At 43.3% G+C, this 19059-nt stretch overlaps 1 protein-coding gene across 1 annotated transcript; it reads right to left on the bottom strand.

Annotated features, from left to right (window-relative positions):
• Window positions 1-721: 721 nt before the first annotated feature.
• CLDN11 (claudin 11) lies at window positions 722-14978 on the bottom strand. The gene is made up of 3 exons (XM_054576980.1): window positions 14582-14978; window positions 11113-11277; window positions 722-1997 (listed from the first exon to the last, which is right to left on the bottom strand). The coding sequence occupies exons 1-3, from the start codon at window positions 14805-14807 to the stop codon at window positions 1765-1767; spliced, it is 624 nt and encodes a 207-aa protein (XP_054432955.1). The 5' UTR covers window positions 14808-14978; the 3' UTR covers window positions 722-1764.
• Window positions 14979-19059: the final 4081 nt, after the last annotated feature.

The following is a 19059-nucleotide window of genomic DNA, read 5'->3' as shown; positions in this document are numbered from 1 at the left end:
ATAAAGATTGTCTTTTCTGCCTAAGTAATTTAGAAATAGTTTCCACCAGGCTATAATCTCCTAATGTTCACAAATATCTACAAAAAAAGAGTAGCCCAAGTGGATATTTCCAAACAGGAAATGTTTGCCAATTATCATACTATCAACTAATGAAATTAGTATTGTTGGAAAAATACTGCCAAAATAGGTTGTAATCTGTTTTTCTATAGCAGAATCATAACTTGTCAGAGTTTCTGGAACAGAAAACAAACAAAAACCAACTCATTGTGTCTTTGTCCAAAATTTCCAAACATTTATGAACAAAATACATTTAATATTATTACCTAAGGATCGAACAAAACAGGTTTGTTTTATACTTCCTTTTATACCTACCCAATTCCCTTACTAAGTATTCAAAGTAGATTTAAAAAGTTTAACTGCATAATGCTTGACACTCAGTTTCTGATTTTTGCCCATTTATACATGACTTAAAGATGCCACTAACGTTACTCCCCTTAAGAAACCTGGAGAGCATCCAGGTTACACTTTTATGACCATGCATTACCACAATGATATAGTGAATAAAGTATAACTTTTTAATTATTCAGGGCAGTGCAGAATGCCTTGTTCTTGTATCACTGATCAGGGTCCCTATAAATTACTAGAGACTAATGAAATTGTTTAAAATCAATATGCGATAACTCTGGATACAACAGAATATTAAAGGCCAGTTTTGCGGACAGTCTGTTATTTTATTGCACAGATTTCACTTAAGGAACAAAATGCACCATTGAGGTTTGGAGAGTTTGGGGTCTCAGATACTGATTCACTGTCAGTGTTTACACCCGTAAAGCCAAATTCAACAGTACAATTTATGTTAAACAATAATCACTTCAAGATGGCTAACAGAATGGAAACAGAGAAAGGGAAAAATAGCTTTTAAAATGTGTGAAGTTGAAGCATATGCATGTGTAAAATTAAAAACTACATCACACAAACTAGAAATCAAAAACATTCTGTGGAATGCCAGTTAGAGTTATACTCACTTGTGCTGTTATTTATCATATGATGAAAGTCTATTTGGTTTATTTCCTTCATACTACATTAAGAATTTCAGGAAAACCAAGGTTATAAAAATGATCAATCTTGAAAAAGTATGTACAGATAAATGTAAAATCACAAACTTAAAAAAAAAAAAATCCCCACTCCCATGCCCTCAACCTACAAAAGGGAAACTTGCCCATGGAAGGAAAGTTCCACGACTCCCCTCCCTCCCCCACCCCGTGTCCCCAGTTCTATCTTCTTCAAGCTTATAACTAAATGACCTCGGAGCTGAAGAGGAGGGAGGGAACAGCGAGGCATCTTTATGAGGCTCCCATTGTCATCTGTAACAACAGTTTGAAAAGTGTCTTTTATTTCTCTCCCCACACCCAATTCAGCAATGTTTGCAAAATATTTAAAATTTAAAGAGAGAGAGAAAGAGAGAGAAAAATATAAATGTATAACTTTAATGGACAACAAAAGAATGCCCAAGAGCTAATAGTGGGCAAAACCATGAGAAAAACATGTGGGCATTATCTGAGCTAAAGATTTATTTTAAGGCAACAAAATGGGATTTGGGGTGGGGGGAGGGTATTAAGACTACAAAATGCCAGACAGGATGCTGTTCTAGACCTTTGGCTTTGGAGCCTGACAGGAGAGGGGTTTCCCCCACTGTGGCAGCAAACCTAGGGCCAGGGGCCCAGCATCCACAGCACCTCCGTGGCTGGCAGGCTGGCAGCTCTCTTATACATGAGCACTCTTGGCGTGAGTCGGGGAGCTGGAGCCTGAAGTGTAGTAGAAACGGTTCTCCCCAAACGACTGGGCATCTCCAGCGCAGCAGACGATGATACAGCCACCCAGGAGGCAGAGCACGGCTCCGATCCAGCCCGTGTACAGGGAGTAGCCAAAGCTCACGATGGTGGTCTCGCGGTGGGCGCACACAGGGAACCAGATGGTGGCGACCATGGCGCAGAGGGCTGGGGAGACATGGAGAAGGCTGTGACTGGGCACATCCAGAACCCGCCAAGCGCAGCCGGCAGCCTGCCCTTCACTCCACATACACACGCCTCTGGCTTCCAAGCAACTCCGAGATACTCAAGTCACACAGCTCTGCTCCCTCCACAGTCTGAACCTAAAGGTTTGCCTCTATGGAGCGAGCAGACCAAAAGGTGGTGTCAAACTGCCAGGTCTTTATTTTTTCAACAGGTGAGAGAAAAAGAACTCCAATGCAAAAACCTAGTAATAAATCACAAGACTAAAAACCTGTATTTGTATTGCATGCATATATATATATATATATATATGTATGTATATATCAACTTTATGTATCTATACTTATAATTCTATTATTACACTTACCTAATTGTATTATAATTATCTCTTTACATGTCTATTTTCCATTCCAAGTTCTGAGTTCCTAGACAGCAGGGACCATGTCTTATCTTTATAAAGTCAGTCTTTAGCTCGGTATGAAGCCCATAGCATGTGGTCAATGTACACCAGTGGAATGGCTGAATGACCCAAGCCATTCAGAAATGAGAAACATGATAGTGCCCATTTCAATTTTTCACTCTATTTTTTCAGTTTAGTCAATTCACACTACAAAGGCCTAAAGAAGCTATGAAAATTCTCTTACTGTGGTGAATTATTGTTAAGCGTCAGGGGAGTATCAGCTGAGATTTTGAGTTCGTGTTATGCTGTTCACAATCACAAAAATCTCAACATACAAATGGACAACAGTTCTTGGAACAAAAGAGTTTACCCAATGAAGGATTTTATGGTAATGATATTTGTTGTGATGAATCACAATGGTACAAATTTATGGTCTTGCACTAATCCGTCTAACTTTCAGGTTTGGTATAGATTTTAATAAGATAGAAATTGCCTCTGTATCATTTAGTTGTTTCCCTACTCCTAAACAAAATGGCAAAACAAAGGCAGTCAGGACCCTAAAAGGACTTAAAATTTGTTTAAACCTCTAGACCTGAGCTGTCAAATAGGATAGCCACAAGCTACATGGGCTATAGAACATTTGTCATGAAGCTAAGGAGATGGAAAAGCCGAATTGTGAACTTTGATTAATTTGAATTTAAATGACTACATGTGACTAATGCCCACTGTACTGAACAACACAGCTCTAGACAAAATAACTCCATATCTTCCTTTGTTGTCATCTAAATTTTTCACAAGTACTAGCAGGACAGAAATTTTAGTTAAAGCTTTAAGTTACAATGTTATAGTAAAGTTGACAACTCAGCCCTGACTGGTGTGGCTCAGTGGATTGAGTGCCGACCTGCGAACCAAAGGGTCGCCAGTTCAATTCCCAGTCAAGGCACATGCCTGGGTTGCAGGCCAGGTCCCCAGGATGGGGCATGCGAGAGGCAACCACACATTGATGTTTCTCTCCCTCTCTTTCTCCCTCCCTTCCCCTCTCTAAAAATAAATAAATAAAACCTTTAAAAAAAGTTGACATCGAAATAATAGTAATGATAGTGATGATGATGATGATGATGATGATGATGACAAAAACGATGATGTTTCCACTGGTCAGCCATAAAGCCTTCAATTAATTCAAGACAGGCACTGCAATGGTTGCTACCTGGGGTACCCCTGTCACTTTCAACTCAGCAAGCTTCTTCTGATTTCTACTCATAGCAAGTGGTTTACTAACTTACCTCTCTACCCACAGAGAAGAAACATAACTTTTCTTTAACATAAGCACTCAAATCTAACAGCCCCATACATTAATTCTAAAGAAAACTTTTAAATCTTACCCATTTTCAAAGACTTTTTAAACTATCTCATTTCCTGTGGTATAGACTGTAACACAGGTCTTTGCTGACAACAGATTAAGTCTACCCCTGCAAGCTGAGTTTAGAGTCACCTAAATAGATATGATTTCTGTCCTTTAAAAGTATAGATCCCAAGGTGAAGTCAGAGGCAGAAAGTAAACTTTGGTTTGAATTGCTAAAATTGGCTCTCTAACAACCTAAATTCACTCCATTAAGTGTAAACTATTCCCATATTTTATGGAATTTATATAGACTATCTAAGAAGCTAAAATCTATCCATATGTTAATGGTCATATTTTTCCTAAAGAGTAAGCACAATCATGCCAGTTTTTGTAATTTTTTTGTATAAGATACCATGTATAGAATGTTCTCAAGAAGACCAGTGCTAATCAGATCTTCCCTCTCCAGCCCAGGACTTTAAACACCTGAGACACAGGGGAAGCCTTTTTCTTTCTCTTCACCTGGCCACTGAATCCAGATCTGGCACTCTTGGAGAACAGCTTGGCTATTGCCATAGTCACATTCTCAGCAAGGCACGCAGGAAAACCTTTTTCTTTATCAGGGCAAGGCATAGAATCTTCTACTGTTTCAGCCAAAGAGAACTGTTTTTGAGTCTTTGTATCAATACACAATGCAGCTACAAACTCCTAGACCCCAAAAGTGAGAATCATCTGCTATGGGTAAAAATAGCAACAGAAGGGCTTCCAAACACTCAAGCTTGATTAGAGGGAAAAGGTGGGGAGTTATAAAGCTGAATTCCATAGGAAGAAACAATTTGGTTCCCAAATAACTGATTTGGTTCAATCCAACCAATATTCCTATAAACAGTTAACTGGTTCCCAAATAACTTATAGTTAAATTAAGTTTTATATTTGTATTATTTATATTTAAGCATACCACACATACACACACACACACACACACACACACAAGCATTGCCCACATTTCATGTAATCCTCACTTAACTTTCAGATTTGGTTTAGACTACAGAGTAAGATTAGAAATTACCTCTCACTTTATTTAATTCTTCTCCTTTTCCTAAGAAAACTAAAAAAACAAGGTTATTTTCATATAGGGATAGAATCAGGTTCAACAAATACTCCGAAAGTAATAACCAATTTTGATTTTGAGTGTTTCAGGGATTTTGTTAGATTTTATTCCAATATAATTCATTAAAAAAAGGAAAAAATCAGAAAAAAATGTCTAAACATTTAAATAAAGAACCTATAGGATTGGGCAGTGAACGGGTGAATAGATAGACAGACAGACCAATGCATGAGAGGTAGTCTCAACTCTACTCTCGACTTTGTACACACCAAAAACTAACTTCCAAAATCATGATACCTTACTGTGTGACTTTAACCCACCTGAAGTTACAAGCTCATGATTTACCTCATAAAGACTGCCTTCTTTTATAATCCAGGCAAAACGAGGGAAATGAGCACCCGCAGGCTCTTTATTTCCTAGTAGATAAATGGACTCTGGGTGGAATTCCTGTGGCTCTCAGAGATGAACCACATCAAAACCGCTAAACGATGACAGACCGCCACACAACATGAAAGGAAATGAGAGGTTCACTGGAAACAGTGACCTTCAATTGAACTCACATGAAGGATGTTTACAAACTAGAAAAGGAGAATTTATTCAATTTCAGCAGTGGTTTGAAGGAAAAGGAGGATATGTTTTAATCAATAAAATTACAAATCTAAGTTAAATCATTACTCAACTAAATGATGTAAACTAATAGAAGTGGCAATAATTTTTAGCTTTCTTTAAGATAAATAAAACCTGCTAGATTTATTTCTATTTGGACACATACACACAGGGAGGAGCAGTTTGTAATGGCCCTCTTTATTATTTATGAAAAAATTTTAAATATTTTTCTTAAAAAGTCACAGTTATATATAAGGTAAAGGAAATTGAAGAAAGACAAAGGGAATTTTCACTGTTTTTCTTTCATGTCAACAGACCTTGTTTTTACATAAAGTATCTAAAAACAGGACAGGGGAGTTTTAACACTAATTTTTCAGTCTGTTTCTCTTTTCTAACTTCAGAAAGTGCAATAATAGTTAACTGCACAAGGGGATAAAATCTGCCATTTGTGAGGGAGTGCCAAGTGAAAATTGGGGATAGTCTTAGCTCCAAAAACAAAAGGAGAGAAGGGAGAAGAGAGTTTCACTATGTAGATACAGATGCATCTGGACTTGGTCTCCTACAGGTAAAATTCATTGCTCTTCATTAAGTAAAAATGTTTGCCTCTCTTGATAAGTTTAAAATAACGTAATATAATACGTTCTTTAATTGAGAGAATACACCTTTATTAAAAGTTAGCAATGATCTTGATATAGCCAAATACAGAAAACACTTGGAACAGCAATTTTAGAGCCATTAAATATAAGTGTAGTGCTTAATCCCTTTAGGAATTAGACAACAAATAAATGTGATGAAGTTAAATAAAATCAGTAGAGGTGTGTTTGGAGGTAACAACTTAGAGAGAAAGACAACCACAGACCGACAGACAAAGAGGCCCAGAAAGACAGAAGAAGACCAGGCCCCCTACTTCTGCCTTCCCCCATGAGCACCTCTGTTCTCAGGCTTTTTCTTTCAGTGTGAAGCACTGAAAGGACTTTCGAAAGCATCATTTCTAACACAAAGCAATATTTTCATTAAAATCACTTAAATTAATCTGAATTATATTAGTAATACTGGAAAAAATCTTCCTTAATATTGCTGATATTTGCTTCCAAAAAATCTGGGGACTGGAAGAAAAGGGGTAGTACATAGATGAAGTAGGTTGGCCATGATTTGATCATTATCAAGAATGAATTTGGGTTCATGGGGGTTTAGAGACTATTCTTTCTACTTCATGCATGTTTGAAATTTTCCATAATAAAAGCTTTTTTAAAAGCCCCCTCCATTTAACATTTTGCAATGTATTGAACATTGCTTCTACAATCGATACTATTATTACATACGATCAATATGGCAATCAGCATCACCTTTTCACAGAGAAGCCAGTTAACTCAAGGCAAGTCATGACATTCCTAATGAGCTGTTGGCTGGAGTCATATTTATTTGATGTTTTCTCGTAATTTGAAACTAGAAAATATTTTTGTTTTTCCTTTTTCATTTATCATTCTCTAAATTTTTAATTAAGAAAGCATAGCTGCCAAAGGACATAGTCCTCTTACACAGTTTTATGAATACCTAATTTTTACAATAATCATCAAGTCAATGGAATGTTTGAGTACATTATTTTCCTGGCCTGCTTTCAATATTTTTTCCCTTTATTTCTATTCCACACATCATTATCTTTTTTTTTTCCTATAACCATTTTTAAAAGCCAATGTCATGGTTATTTGTTATTTTTTTTTTTTTTACTCACAGAATTTAGAGACAGGAGAGACCTCATAAAGCAGTTACCAGTAAGTCCTCCAGTTTTACTGATGAGGTCATTTTAAGCCGCACGGATACTAAGATGCCACATCCTTTCCATTACCCATATGAAATTCGATTTAGATTAGGGACTTGTTTCTGTAAAGCTAATGAGTTTGGAGGATGACTTTTTCTAACAATTCTCCTAATACCCCACAATTAAGGGCAACACCCAAGAATTCCCATTCTTGTAAGACATCTGATTCTGTGTGTATGACAAGTTCAATTTGTCCCACATTTGAACATACCATTTAATTTACTACATTTTCATTATTAACCTGTAAGCTCAAAGTTAAAACAACTTTCTCCCAATACAAATAGGATATCTGGGATCATATTTTTAAAAGGAGAGAAGATAAAAGGATTCCATTAAGAAGGAAAATACACTTCCTTTCCTTCCATTTCTACCCCATCTCTCCAAGAAATACCCAAATCAAGTATTTTCTAACTTATAGTGAAATAAGCATTAGACCGAATCAGAACTAAGCTTGATCGTTTTCTGTTGAGTAGCTTAATGTGGCTTTTTATAATGGAATAAGCAAAATCTCCAACTATGGACCCCTACACTCTGGTTTCCACAACGTAAACAAAGAAACTATTTCCATTAGAACAGGTTGCGACCTAGTGTTTCTAGGAACAGGCCATGGTCTCTCCTTACCAGTCCCACAAGTGGAGAGAACCCTGAAGAAAATAGACGTGATCAAAAGAATATCCAACAGCCCCATGGGTTAGCTCTCTAGTTCCTCTAACCAAACACAGCAATAATAACGGCAACCATTTGTTGAGCATGTATTACGGGCCTACAACCTACTGAAGAACCTATGTCATTTCACTATTCTTACCAATTTCAGAGGAAGGCGTTGCTGTTCCCTTTTTATGTAAAGGCTCAGAGACATTACGTTAACTGCCCCAGTTCACACAGCTGGTAAGTGGTAAACCCAAGACTCAGTACAGCTGGTCTGATTCCAAATGATAAGATAAAGCAGAGGCACCTCTGGCCTCAGCAGGGGCTTGTGAAAAAATGCAGATTAGATTCGCCTCACGGCCATTCTGACCTGAGGAGCCTGCTGCTTGAGAAGCCAACAGCCTCAGGCCTCCATTCCTTCCCCCACAGCGGGAACCAAATCCTCACACCTTTAAGCTTAAACTGCTGAGAAATAAAATTGTTGTACAAAGACTTCATGGTTTTGAGCTTTGGGAAAAATAACTAAAGATTTGCAGTGTCAGAAAGAATGGATTTTAATTAGCAGTGCTTACAGCTCCCATACCAAGATAAACTCTGATGCTGTTACCAGTTCTGAGACTCCCAAACCCCTACGCTGCCAGGTCCCCTTTGGTCGTTGACCACACCTCAGCCGGGGCACCACTGGTGACCCTAGAACCCAGCACGAGCCCAGCACTGGCTTCTCCCAGAGCGGGAAAGCAGAGAGGGAAAGCGACAGAAGCCAGTCCAGAGCAACACAAAGGGACCCTTCACTCCCTCTTGCTCCTCCCACCCTCTGCCAGCAGGGAAAACAAGGCACTGGGCTCCGTGGAGGGAAGGCCTCTAGGAGACCAGCAGGTGCCACACTTGAGACAATGAGCTTTACATTCCCAGAGCTAGCTTGTTCCAGTCAAAATAGCATCCAACCCAAAGGCAAGCGGCCACCCCCTGAGAAATAAATCCGGACAAGGCCACTCAAAGAGGAAGCCGGTAACGCTGGAAATGCCAGGCCACAAGAGGGTAAGGAGTGGTGCCCTCCCTCCAGTCCTAACAGAGAGTGGCCAGAAAGGTGCAGCCTCCCTGGGGCTCAGATCCCTCAACACCCCGTCCATCACCCCTTCCGTCATTTCACTCCAGGCAACAGCCAGACTGATACCCAGCCTCGCCTCACTTTCCTTCCTCCAATTCTGCCTACATCCACCAACCCGTTTGAAAAAGGTAAAAAAAAAACTTGATTTAATTCAGCTAGCAAGTTCCAAAAAACTGGCTGCTGTTTTTTTCAAATAACCATTCTTATTCAACTGGGCGATTCAGTTGCTTTTAGGGTTTTTAAAAAAACACCGATGTGTCTATATATGCTTTGCTTTTATGTCTTTATTTACCACAGGGCTTGAGTTTGGTCACATGGGGTTTTTTAATGTATTCCCTTACTTTTGGGTATTCTGTGAAGTTCACATGGAAGGCCAGCTCCTCTAAAGATGAACCCCTGACACAACAGACACATCTTTGGCTTTGCTCCCTCATAGCCAAAGAGAGAGCCTTCTGGGCCTTGCGTGAGAATAAGAGAAAAGTCACAAACACAGGCACATGTCTAGGATGAGATGGGTGTCTTCTGGATTCTACAAACCACTTGACTTGTACACCTTTTTCTGCTCTACCTGTTGGAAAGGGAATTCAGATCCAAAGACCTGACCGTCAAAAAGTACCCCTGTGAGCTAGACAAGGCACCTGATGCCATGATCGTGCGTTTGATGGCGCTCCCGCATACATTCTTTGTGGCCGGAACCAAAATGTCCATGTCCAGATTCTTCTCTGGAAATTACAGTGGTATTCTGGTCTTTTCACTCCTGTTAACACACACACACCACACAGGCCCCTCCTCTGAATTCTCTGTGGCTTCACAAGACCCCCAAAAACTCCATTCCTCTGCCATCTTTTGAAATGGTATCCCTAGCTCTCACCTCCCCTCACTTCACTGGTGTCACTGTGGGCGACCATCACTGAGTGGCAGTGACCCCCACGGAATCCTGACCTCTCGCCTTCACCCTTCAAGCATACGGTCGGATACCAGTTTGAGGAAGGGATTCCTTGTCCCAGGAGAGCTTGACTTTGTGTCTAACCCACGCCAGTTTCTCCTCACTGATGTATCAGTGCACTTACAACAAGAGTCCTTAAAATTCATGTCTTCTGTTAAGGTTTAGAATGTGTTCATGAAATCGGCATTCAAGAAAAAAATAGAAATAAAATCACGGAAGAGCACGGAGCCAGAAAGGCCCCTCAGGGGTGATTAAATCAAGCCCTCTGCGCGCGGCAGTGAACAGAAGAACCGAACAAGTACCTGCCACTGCCTGGGCCAGGGCTGTCCCTCCCTACAGTCCATGACCTGACCACCTTCTCACCAACTCTCAAAACTCGTCACTGGGGTCCTCTGCTCTGGAACACTCCTCTCATCTGGTTCAGGTGCCTTCCCATGTGTGTGCATGGCGTGTGCAGCTTTTTAAGATGAGCTCATACCGCACGCTGTCAAAATGTCCAAGTACACTCAAAGCAGTGACTGATGGTTTTCCAAGCATCCCCAGTCTCCTGTGGTGCCTGGCACTCAGCAGGTGCTCAGCGAATGGGCTGAATAAAAGACTGATCCCTCTCCCAGTGATCTACCACCTTCCCCATCTTGCTTTTGTATTGCCCTCCACTTTCACTATTCCTTCTTTCTACATTAACTGAAGTTCTCAATCCTAACTACACATAGTCACCTGAGAGACTTTCATAAAATATCTTTTTCTGGCTTTACACCCAGAAATTCTGACCCAACTGACCTGCTCTGGGACCTGTGAAGCCTGAGTGAAGAGCCACAGGGTAACTCGTTTCTGTCCTCTAGTCTCTCTCTCTCTGAGGTATTTCCTACCCTCAAAATCCTTTTTTGGCTTTTGTTTCTTAATTTGTGTTCATCTTCAATGACCTCCCCCACCCCTGCACATTTATGACTTATCCCTCTATGTGATCTGCCCATAAAACATAAAGGGATACCCATTATGGGGGGTCTATTCCACAGGGGATTCTTGGCTTTCTTTCACGCATCTCTTCAACTGGATGAAGCAACAGCAAGATCTGACATTTATCACGTTTACTCCGAGTTGGGGGCCGAACAGAAAGCTGTCTTACCCAGCAGAATGAGCATAACACCTGCCAGCTGGGCCCGCCTGTACTTGGCCACCCCAGGCTCTTGGCCCATTCGGATGCAGGGGAGAACCGTCAGCAGCAGGAGGATGGCCGGCAGGCCCAGGACTGAGGCTGCAATCATCAGGGCTCGGCAGGCCTGCACGTAGCCTGGAAGTGAGAGCGCAGATAGGGCAGGTTAGACCAAGCGTCCCCTTGGATTCTGAGCCCTGCCTCACAGGAATTCAGTACCACTTGCCTTCCTCCCACTTGCCCATCCCAGGGCTTAGAAGGTGTTCAACGTTGTCCATGATCACGTCATATGTCTAACTTTTAAAGTGACTCAGACAAAAGAGGGAGGTTGAGGGATAGGGAAACTAAACAGGGATCTGGGTTTAGACCACTTCCCCAGGCTTCCAGGATGACAGGGCCAGGAGTCCAATTACATTGTTATATCACCTTGTGAAATATTCAGAACAGAACTCAAATCTTCCAAGAAGTCTTCTGTGATGGGTGGGCTATTGGCTCCAGTCTGTTGTTGATACACTCTACCTGTGTGACCTTGGGCAAGTTACGAAACTGCTGTCTCTGGACACTCTCCTCATCTATAGAATAAAAATAATAATAGTACCTACATCTCTCTAACCAAATTCAACTAAGATTAAGTTAGTTAATTCACGCAGTGTTTAGAACAGTGCCTAGCACATGCTAAGTACTCTAAAAAGGTTAGCTATGATTAATTGGTGTTACTACTCCATTATCATTGCTTTAAAGGCATTCCTCCAGCGCCAGGGATTCCTAGAGGGCAGATGGAGTTAACACAGCACCCAAAAGAGACAACGTAAGCATACAATTACAAATGAAGGAATGCCCGAATTGAATAATAAGAGAGGAGCAAAACTACCAAACTTTATACTGTCAAATAAAATGTCAGGTAACAACTTTATTGAGAAACAGATTACAATATTACAATATTTATGTAAAATAAGTCTGATAGGATACTGCAAGGATCTGACAAACTTAAATGTATTGTTTCTCATTAAAACACTCTCCCTCCTCTTTAAAAAAAAAAAGTGTATTTATTACTCTCTTTTTTTGGCTCAGAGTGAATTAGAGCTAGTAGCATGGCCTCAGGGAGGCAGAGTTAATGAAAAAGTCAAAAACGAGCCCCAACTTCTGTCTCATAGGCCAGGACCCTCATACCAAATCTGGCCAGCCTGTTCTGTATACCAAGACACAACTGCAATGCTGTCCCTTGGCAAGATACGCTCTGCTTGAATTCAGATTCCACAAGAGTACTCTTCAGACCACTGCCCATCCCAGCTTCTTCAGAATTAAAGGTAACCAAGCAACCGACTCTCTGCTGACTTGGAGATCTCCAGAGAGGACCCACAGAGAGTCTGAGGCAGGACCTCTGACAGCAGCCCTGTGTCCCTCCAGCTTGTAGGAGAGCCAGGACTGACATAAGGGAGACCGTCAGCTAGAAACAAAGGTTCTGAAATGTATGGCACAGGCTGTCCACATGCCAGTGTCAAGGCCATGTCTGGAAATCAAAACATGGAGACTGAGATCTGTCCCTGTCCCCGCCTGAAGTGTAAAGGACAGGGAGAGCAGGAAGGACTAGGCCCTCCCTAAAATATAGTCACCTCTGTGAGATGGTATATGTTCTTTGAAAATATACCACAGGGTGCTGAATGCTTAGCAAACTTAATTTCAGGGAAAGGAAGCAGAGAATAATCTTATGCTTCAAAGAGTCCCACGAATATCTTGCCTAGCTTTCAACAAAAATATTATAGCTGCCTTTTCTTGGAGCACCCACTACATCAAAAGAGTTTTATATTTCTCATCTCATTTAACCCGCAAAACAACCCTGAAAGATAGGGAGTCAGCTGGATTTTAATTTTTAAAAGAAGACACGTGGGGTTCATAGAGGTTAGTAACTTGTTAAGATCACCCAGATTGTGAGCACAAGATCCGACAGGGAGCCAAGTCTGAACAAGGTCTACCAACACCAACATTAAGGGAAGCTGGGTCCACACGGGGGTTCATGGGACCTGCCATTCTAAAAGTACAAAGTGAAGATAAGGGTAATGAACGCAGGACTGGCATGCATTGGGCACACCTGCTGTGTGCCAGGAGCAATGCTGGGTCCAGGAGCGGATGCAAAGAAAGTAGGAGGCCACCTATAGCTTCCAGAGTTCCAAATGCAGTAGGAGAAGGGGACTTAAAAGCAGTGATCAAAAATCAACTCGAAGTGTGCTGCGATGGAGATAAGAACCAAATACCAGGGCAGCAAGGAGGAAGCGGGGGAGGGGGTTGATTCCGACTCCAGGGACTAATAGGCACTTAAGGGGAGGCTTAAAGGGGGTGCAGAAAAGCTCATCGGAGAAGGAAAGAAGCACAGAGACCGGCTCCCAGACTGGGGGTCTCGACCGGCCGGGTCGGACTGAGTTACTTCGCTTGTTGAGGATACTGGGATATGCCTTTTGCCTTCAAATGCGCACGCCCCACAAAGGCTAGCGGGACACAAGGCGATCGTGTACCACTGTCCAGGGCTGGTATATCCGCGGGACAGGGTAGAGGTTCCGAGCAGAAAATCCGAAGGGGCTCCCGCGACGTCGTCAATCATTCAACTGGTTCGAGGCTTGAATCTGAACTGGAACTGCTGCTCAGACTTTTTCAAACGGGCAGCAAGTGAAGATGGGACCACCGGCTGGCGTCGGGAGAGTTGGAGGCCAGTCACTCCCTCCTTTGAGCATTCCGAGACACAGCTGGCCGGGGGGGGGGGGGGGTGTCGGGGGGGGGGGGGACCCGGGGGGACCCTTGGCGGTGCGCCCTCCAGGGACGCCCGCTCTTCCCTCCGGGAGGCGGGGAGTCTGGGCAGGCCAGACAGACGCCCCCACAGCCGGGACGCGGGTGGGGGAAATGAGACGGGCTCGGGGACTTCGGGAACCGAGCGAGCGGAGCTAGGTAGGCCCTAACTTGCCAGGATGCGTCGCCCGTCCCACGTCCCAGGAGGACAGGGAAACCTGCTGGAATGCTTGCGTTTCTCTGTCTCCTCCCAGCCTCTGCAGATAGAATCTAACGGGAAAGCCAGGTACCTGCGGGGCAGGCCGGGCCGGGAAATGAAGTACTACTTCTGGGCAGTCCACAGCGGGAGCATGGGGCAGGCGAGGAGACAGTCATTAACACGGGCTGAGATCCTACTATGTGTCTAAGTCTCAGGTCATTAACTTCTCAGGGTGACTCTGCCAGCGGCCACCACTACCTTCCGAAATTCCAGATAAGAAAGCTGCGGCTAAGAGAGGTTCAGTTCGCCGCTGCCCAATTCCTCTACAACAAGGTGGGGATCACGGTGTCAAAAATATGCCCAACAGGCATCAAGTGTTCAGAATGTTTTGCCTAGTGCCCTCTTCCCCGTCTGCCCCAAGGATAAGGGTTTGGGAGCAGCCACTTGCAAGGCAAGGGTCCTTACCCGGCAGGATGAGGAGGTCCACCAGGGGCTTGCAGTGGTACAGCCCCGTGGCCATGACGCAGTCAGCCCACAGCCCCTTGGAGCCCAGTTCATCCAGCTTGCGGCACGTAGGGATAGTGTAGCCGCAAGTCACCACCCAGTCATTGGTGGACGTGGTGACGATGATGCCGATCCAACCCACGAAGCTCGTGACAAAGCCCACTACCTGCAGGAACGTGGCCACCATGGTAGCCGTCCTGGGGTCCCCACGGCTCGCCCCTCACTAGCTGTGCCCGCGCCCCAGGCTGGACGGCGCCTGCCCTGGGCCTCCCTCCCGCGCGCTGGCGAGCCGCTGTCTGGCGACGGCCCGCTGCGGGACGCTCTAGGCAGCGTCAGGCCACGAGAGGCTGCGAGCCCAGCTCCGACGGCGCGGCGAGCGCAAGCCTGGGACAGCGGCGGGCGCGCGGCGCGGACAGCCGTGTGGCTGGGCAGCGCGCCCCCGCCCCCCTCTTTAAACCCCTTCGCCCCGGGCGGCGAGCGCCAATCGGCGATAGCCCTGGGTCCAGCCGGCCAATCGCGGGGCGGGGTCCGATGCGGGGAATGGAGGGGAGCGGGGTGAAGGAGGGGGCCGATCCCGCCGCCCGGCCCCGCGAGCATCTCGCAGTCAGTGTTGGAAAGTGAAATACTGTAATTCGGTCCAGGTCCAAGAACTGCACAGCGCCAAGAGGGCTCCCCTCAGGCGCGCGTTCTATTTTGTTGGGAATTATTTCTCTTCTTGTTGCCTCTCTCATCTCCATCCTTCCTCAGCTTCTCCCCAGCTGAGAGCAGGGACGCCGGTGCTCCCGTGGGCGCCCTGTGCCGTCCCTCCGCTGGATTGTAACCGCTGAGCGGGGAATTGCCCTGAGGCACAGACCCCAAGCATTCAGATAGTTCCCAGTTGAAAGAAAAGGATCCTTTCTCTAGTCGAAAATCATCAGAGGCAGCCATGACCGTAACAACAGTGGCAACAACAAGAGCAACTCACATTTATCCCGCTGTGTCATGTACTATGTGCGTGCATTTATATTTATGTATTATCTCGGAAACTATTTCATTAACTAATTCTCCTAAAAAACCCTTTGTGGTAGGAATAATTGTTGACACAATGCCCATGAAAAATCAGCACGAGAGAGGTTAAGTTGCTCACTTCACAGGGCTGAAAAGGGCTAGACTCCAAGGGCCCATCTCACCACCCACCCTCCCACTAACCACCCTGGGATCTTGTCGTGATTACCTTCCAAAAAATTCCTAGAGGACTCATGTGTCCCATTTTCAACACATTGAAAGCTAGGGCTCACTGTAAATAAGTTAATATCTGCATTCTGCTGAGAACACTGCCTGGCCCAGCGTGCTCTACAAACGTTAAGCTACCATCATCATCAACATTAATCTATCTTCTCTCCAGTAATTCAGATAAGCCCCATCAGATGCATCTTCCCATCATGTAGAGAAGTCCTCCTTAGTCTCTATTTATAATATTAAACAGTTTTAACTCCCTTAGGAAAAAATGGCTTATCTTATACCTCTCTGTCACCAACCATGAGATTTAAAGATGTGAAGGATTACATCAAGAACAAAAACTTCCTACTCAATAAGACATGGGTCTTAAATCATAGGCACTGAGCTTTCCCATAGCGATCCCTAGGCTGGGGGTCAGGGTAAATTACCATGTCATCTAGGGAAGACTTGCCCTGAGGAGACCCCAAAGAAATCAAGTGCACAAGAAGAAAAAGGCTCTGTAATAGGTGACACAGTGTCAAGTAATCAGTATCTGTGTGTGTAGACCACTTGCACACTAAGGAGAGCACATGGTTAGAAGGCAGGCTAGGGTGGCTGGGTTCAAACCCTGCTTCCACCACTTAAGTAGCTGGAGGAGTTAGTTACTTTACCTTTCTGGGCCTCAATTTTCTCACTTGTAAAATAGGAATAAAAATAGTGCCTGCCTCATAGGTTTCTTGATGATTGAGTTAATATACATACAGAGCTTAAAACAATGACTGGTACAAAGTGAGTGCACAATAAACCTAGGCTAGTGTTACTATAATATGATGATTCAGAACTCTTGCTTTTGTTGTGTTCTTCCTGTATTCATACAAGTTTGATTTTGAAAACTATAGGGAGGTCTGTCCATAAAGTATCCAGCCATGTACTATACAGAACAGAGGCATTTTTTGAAGAAGCTATGAGAAACATTGTACACAGGACAATGACACCTCAGTCCCCTTCAAAGTAGGCACCATGGGATCTCACACAATTCTCCCAATCACCATCAACTACCCTGTTGTGTTTTCCTGAATCTCATTGGTGATCTGAAATCTCTCCCCTCTCAAAGGTGATTTTAGTTTTGGGAAAAGCCAGGAATCAAAGAGTGCCAAATCTGGGCTGTAGTGGGGCTGAGTCACCTGGGTGATTTGATGTTTTGCCAAAAAACTCTGCATCAGACGTGATGCATGAGTGGGCACATTGCAGTGAGGAAGCTGCCAATCACCAGTTGCCCATAGCTGTGGACTTCTGAATCATCTGAATAGTTTCCACAGAGGAATGTTCAAGCTGAACACAAAATTTGATGCAGATTCGTGTTCTGCTTGCTCAGTCATTTTGAATGCAATGGCCACACAGTACACATGCTTACTCAACAACGTCTACTACTCTCACTGAGTTGTACAGTGGAGTCATCATTGTTCATGCATGCACATTCTAGTCCACTCTCCTCGGCTGCCAGGTTACATCGATGTTACAAAAACTATTCCTGTTACATTAACAATGGCTGGACTTCTTCCAGACAGGCCTGTCTATCCCTTTTATTAGGGAGCCATTCATTATGTTTGGAAGCATTTCATTACCACGGTCTATTGCTTGGGATATTTTCAGATATTTCCTTATAACTTCAAAACAAAACAAAACAAAAAAAACCAATTTTTGTATTGAGTACAACATGAAATATAAAACCCAAGCAATATCATTTCATTGAAAAAGCACTTATAAAATCTGTACTCTTGTGGCTCCATCCATTAGCATTTGACATTCTAATGACAAAAATTCAACCAATAAGAATTCAACAATGCCCAGGTTACTCACAGGTTACACACACAGCTATTTATGAGGCCAGATTTCAGAACTAAGGCACTACATGGTAGAAAGAGTTGCCTGTCAAGTTGTTAAGGTCTTGGAATGGAACCTCCTGAGTACATGTTCTGACTTCACCACTTGGGCTGTCCCTTAACCTTTGCAACACTCAGGTTCTTCATATGTAAAGTGAGAATGGCAGATGTCCCTACAGGGTTATTGTGATAAAAAATTAAATAAGATGACTTAAGCAAAGTGCATAGCACAGTCCCCAGCACTGATGGACACTCATAAATATTAGCTAGAGTTAATATTATTCATAAGTAATATAGAGCAATTAGAACTATGTATTACCTTTGATAGAGGCTAAAGCAAAAATAATTATCTATTAATGAGAAAGAAACTGTAAAATGAATGTCTAAATGCTCCCAGCACAGATATAATGGCCAAAGGAGGCCAGAAAAGCATAACCTTTTCAATGAACTAACCATAAGTAGAGAGAGAGTATGTTCACTGAAAAGTAAGCGGGGCAGCCAGGGAAGTACAGGGAACTGGGAACCAACAGGCAGACAAAGGCCATGAGAATCCTCTACTATCCACAGATGATGGTATGGTGGCTCCCAGACTCCAAGGACGTGGTCCCTTTGGCAAGGTTCTCTGTATAGTGGGGAAGTCCCTCAAGCTATCTCATCTAAGAGATTTTCCCTAAAATCGCCCATATTCCTTGGCTGTGACTCTACTTCCCAAGCCCTCCTTTTGATTAGAATCTGACTTCCCACATAGCGTAACTTAACAAACTGACATTCCAGGTCTACCACTGTCCCAACCACTCCTTCAGTGGTGAGAATCAGTCTCTCAGGGACCAGTCATCCCAGATAAGTGTAAACAGTGAGTCTCCAGACCTTCCAGGAAAAGTTCTTTCCAGTAACTTTCTCTCTTCATATTTCTATAGCATATGACAGAGCTAGTAAGATATACCTGGGACATGATTCCAGGTCTTCCAGGCGTAGTTCCAATAGTCTTTCCATTATGAAAAATATAAGCGCCTTTCCTTTGGCTTGAGCATAAATTCCTTAATCTTATTCTTATTTGAAGATATTTAAAGTGGAGGATGAGATAAGTCAATGCCCTAAACCCTAGATGTATACTAAACTGTAAACTATTAACTGTTCGACCATTTATGTAAAAATTACCTTAAAAGTGGTCAAACTAACGTGTGGTTCATGTTGTACTGGCAAATGTGTTTGGTGACAAGCATGGAAAGCCCACATAGAAAGCAAAGCTTGAGCCCAAGGAGTGGGTTCACAGTGACTACTAGTGGTTGTCTTTTATCACTGCATGGCTGGTAAAGCATTTCTGTGTAAAAGAAACAAGATTAACGGCAACTTCCCACA

This window comes from Pteronotus mesoamericanus, unplaced genomic scaffold (assembly GCF_021234165.1).
Source record: "Pteronotus mesoamericanus isolate MK-2021 breed Mesoamerican mustached bat unplaced genomic scaffold, CSHL_Meso_final contig_116, whole genome shotgun sequence".
NCBI classification, from domain to species: domain Eukaryota; kingdom Metazoa; phylum Chordata; class Mammalia; order Chiroptera; family Mormoopidae; genus Pteronotus; species Pteronotus mesoamericanus.
The sequence above is the reverse complement of the archived record's forward strand: the minus strand, read 5'-3'. Positions and strand labels throughout refer to the sequence as shown.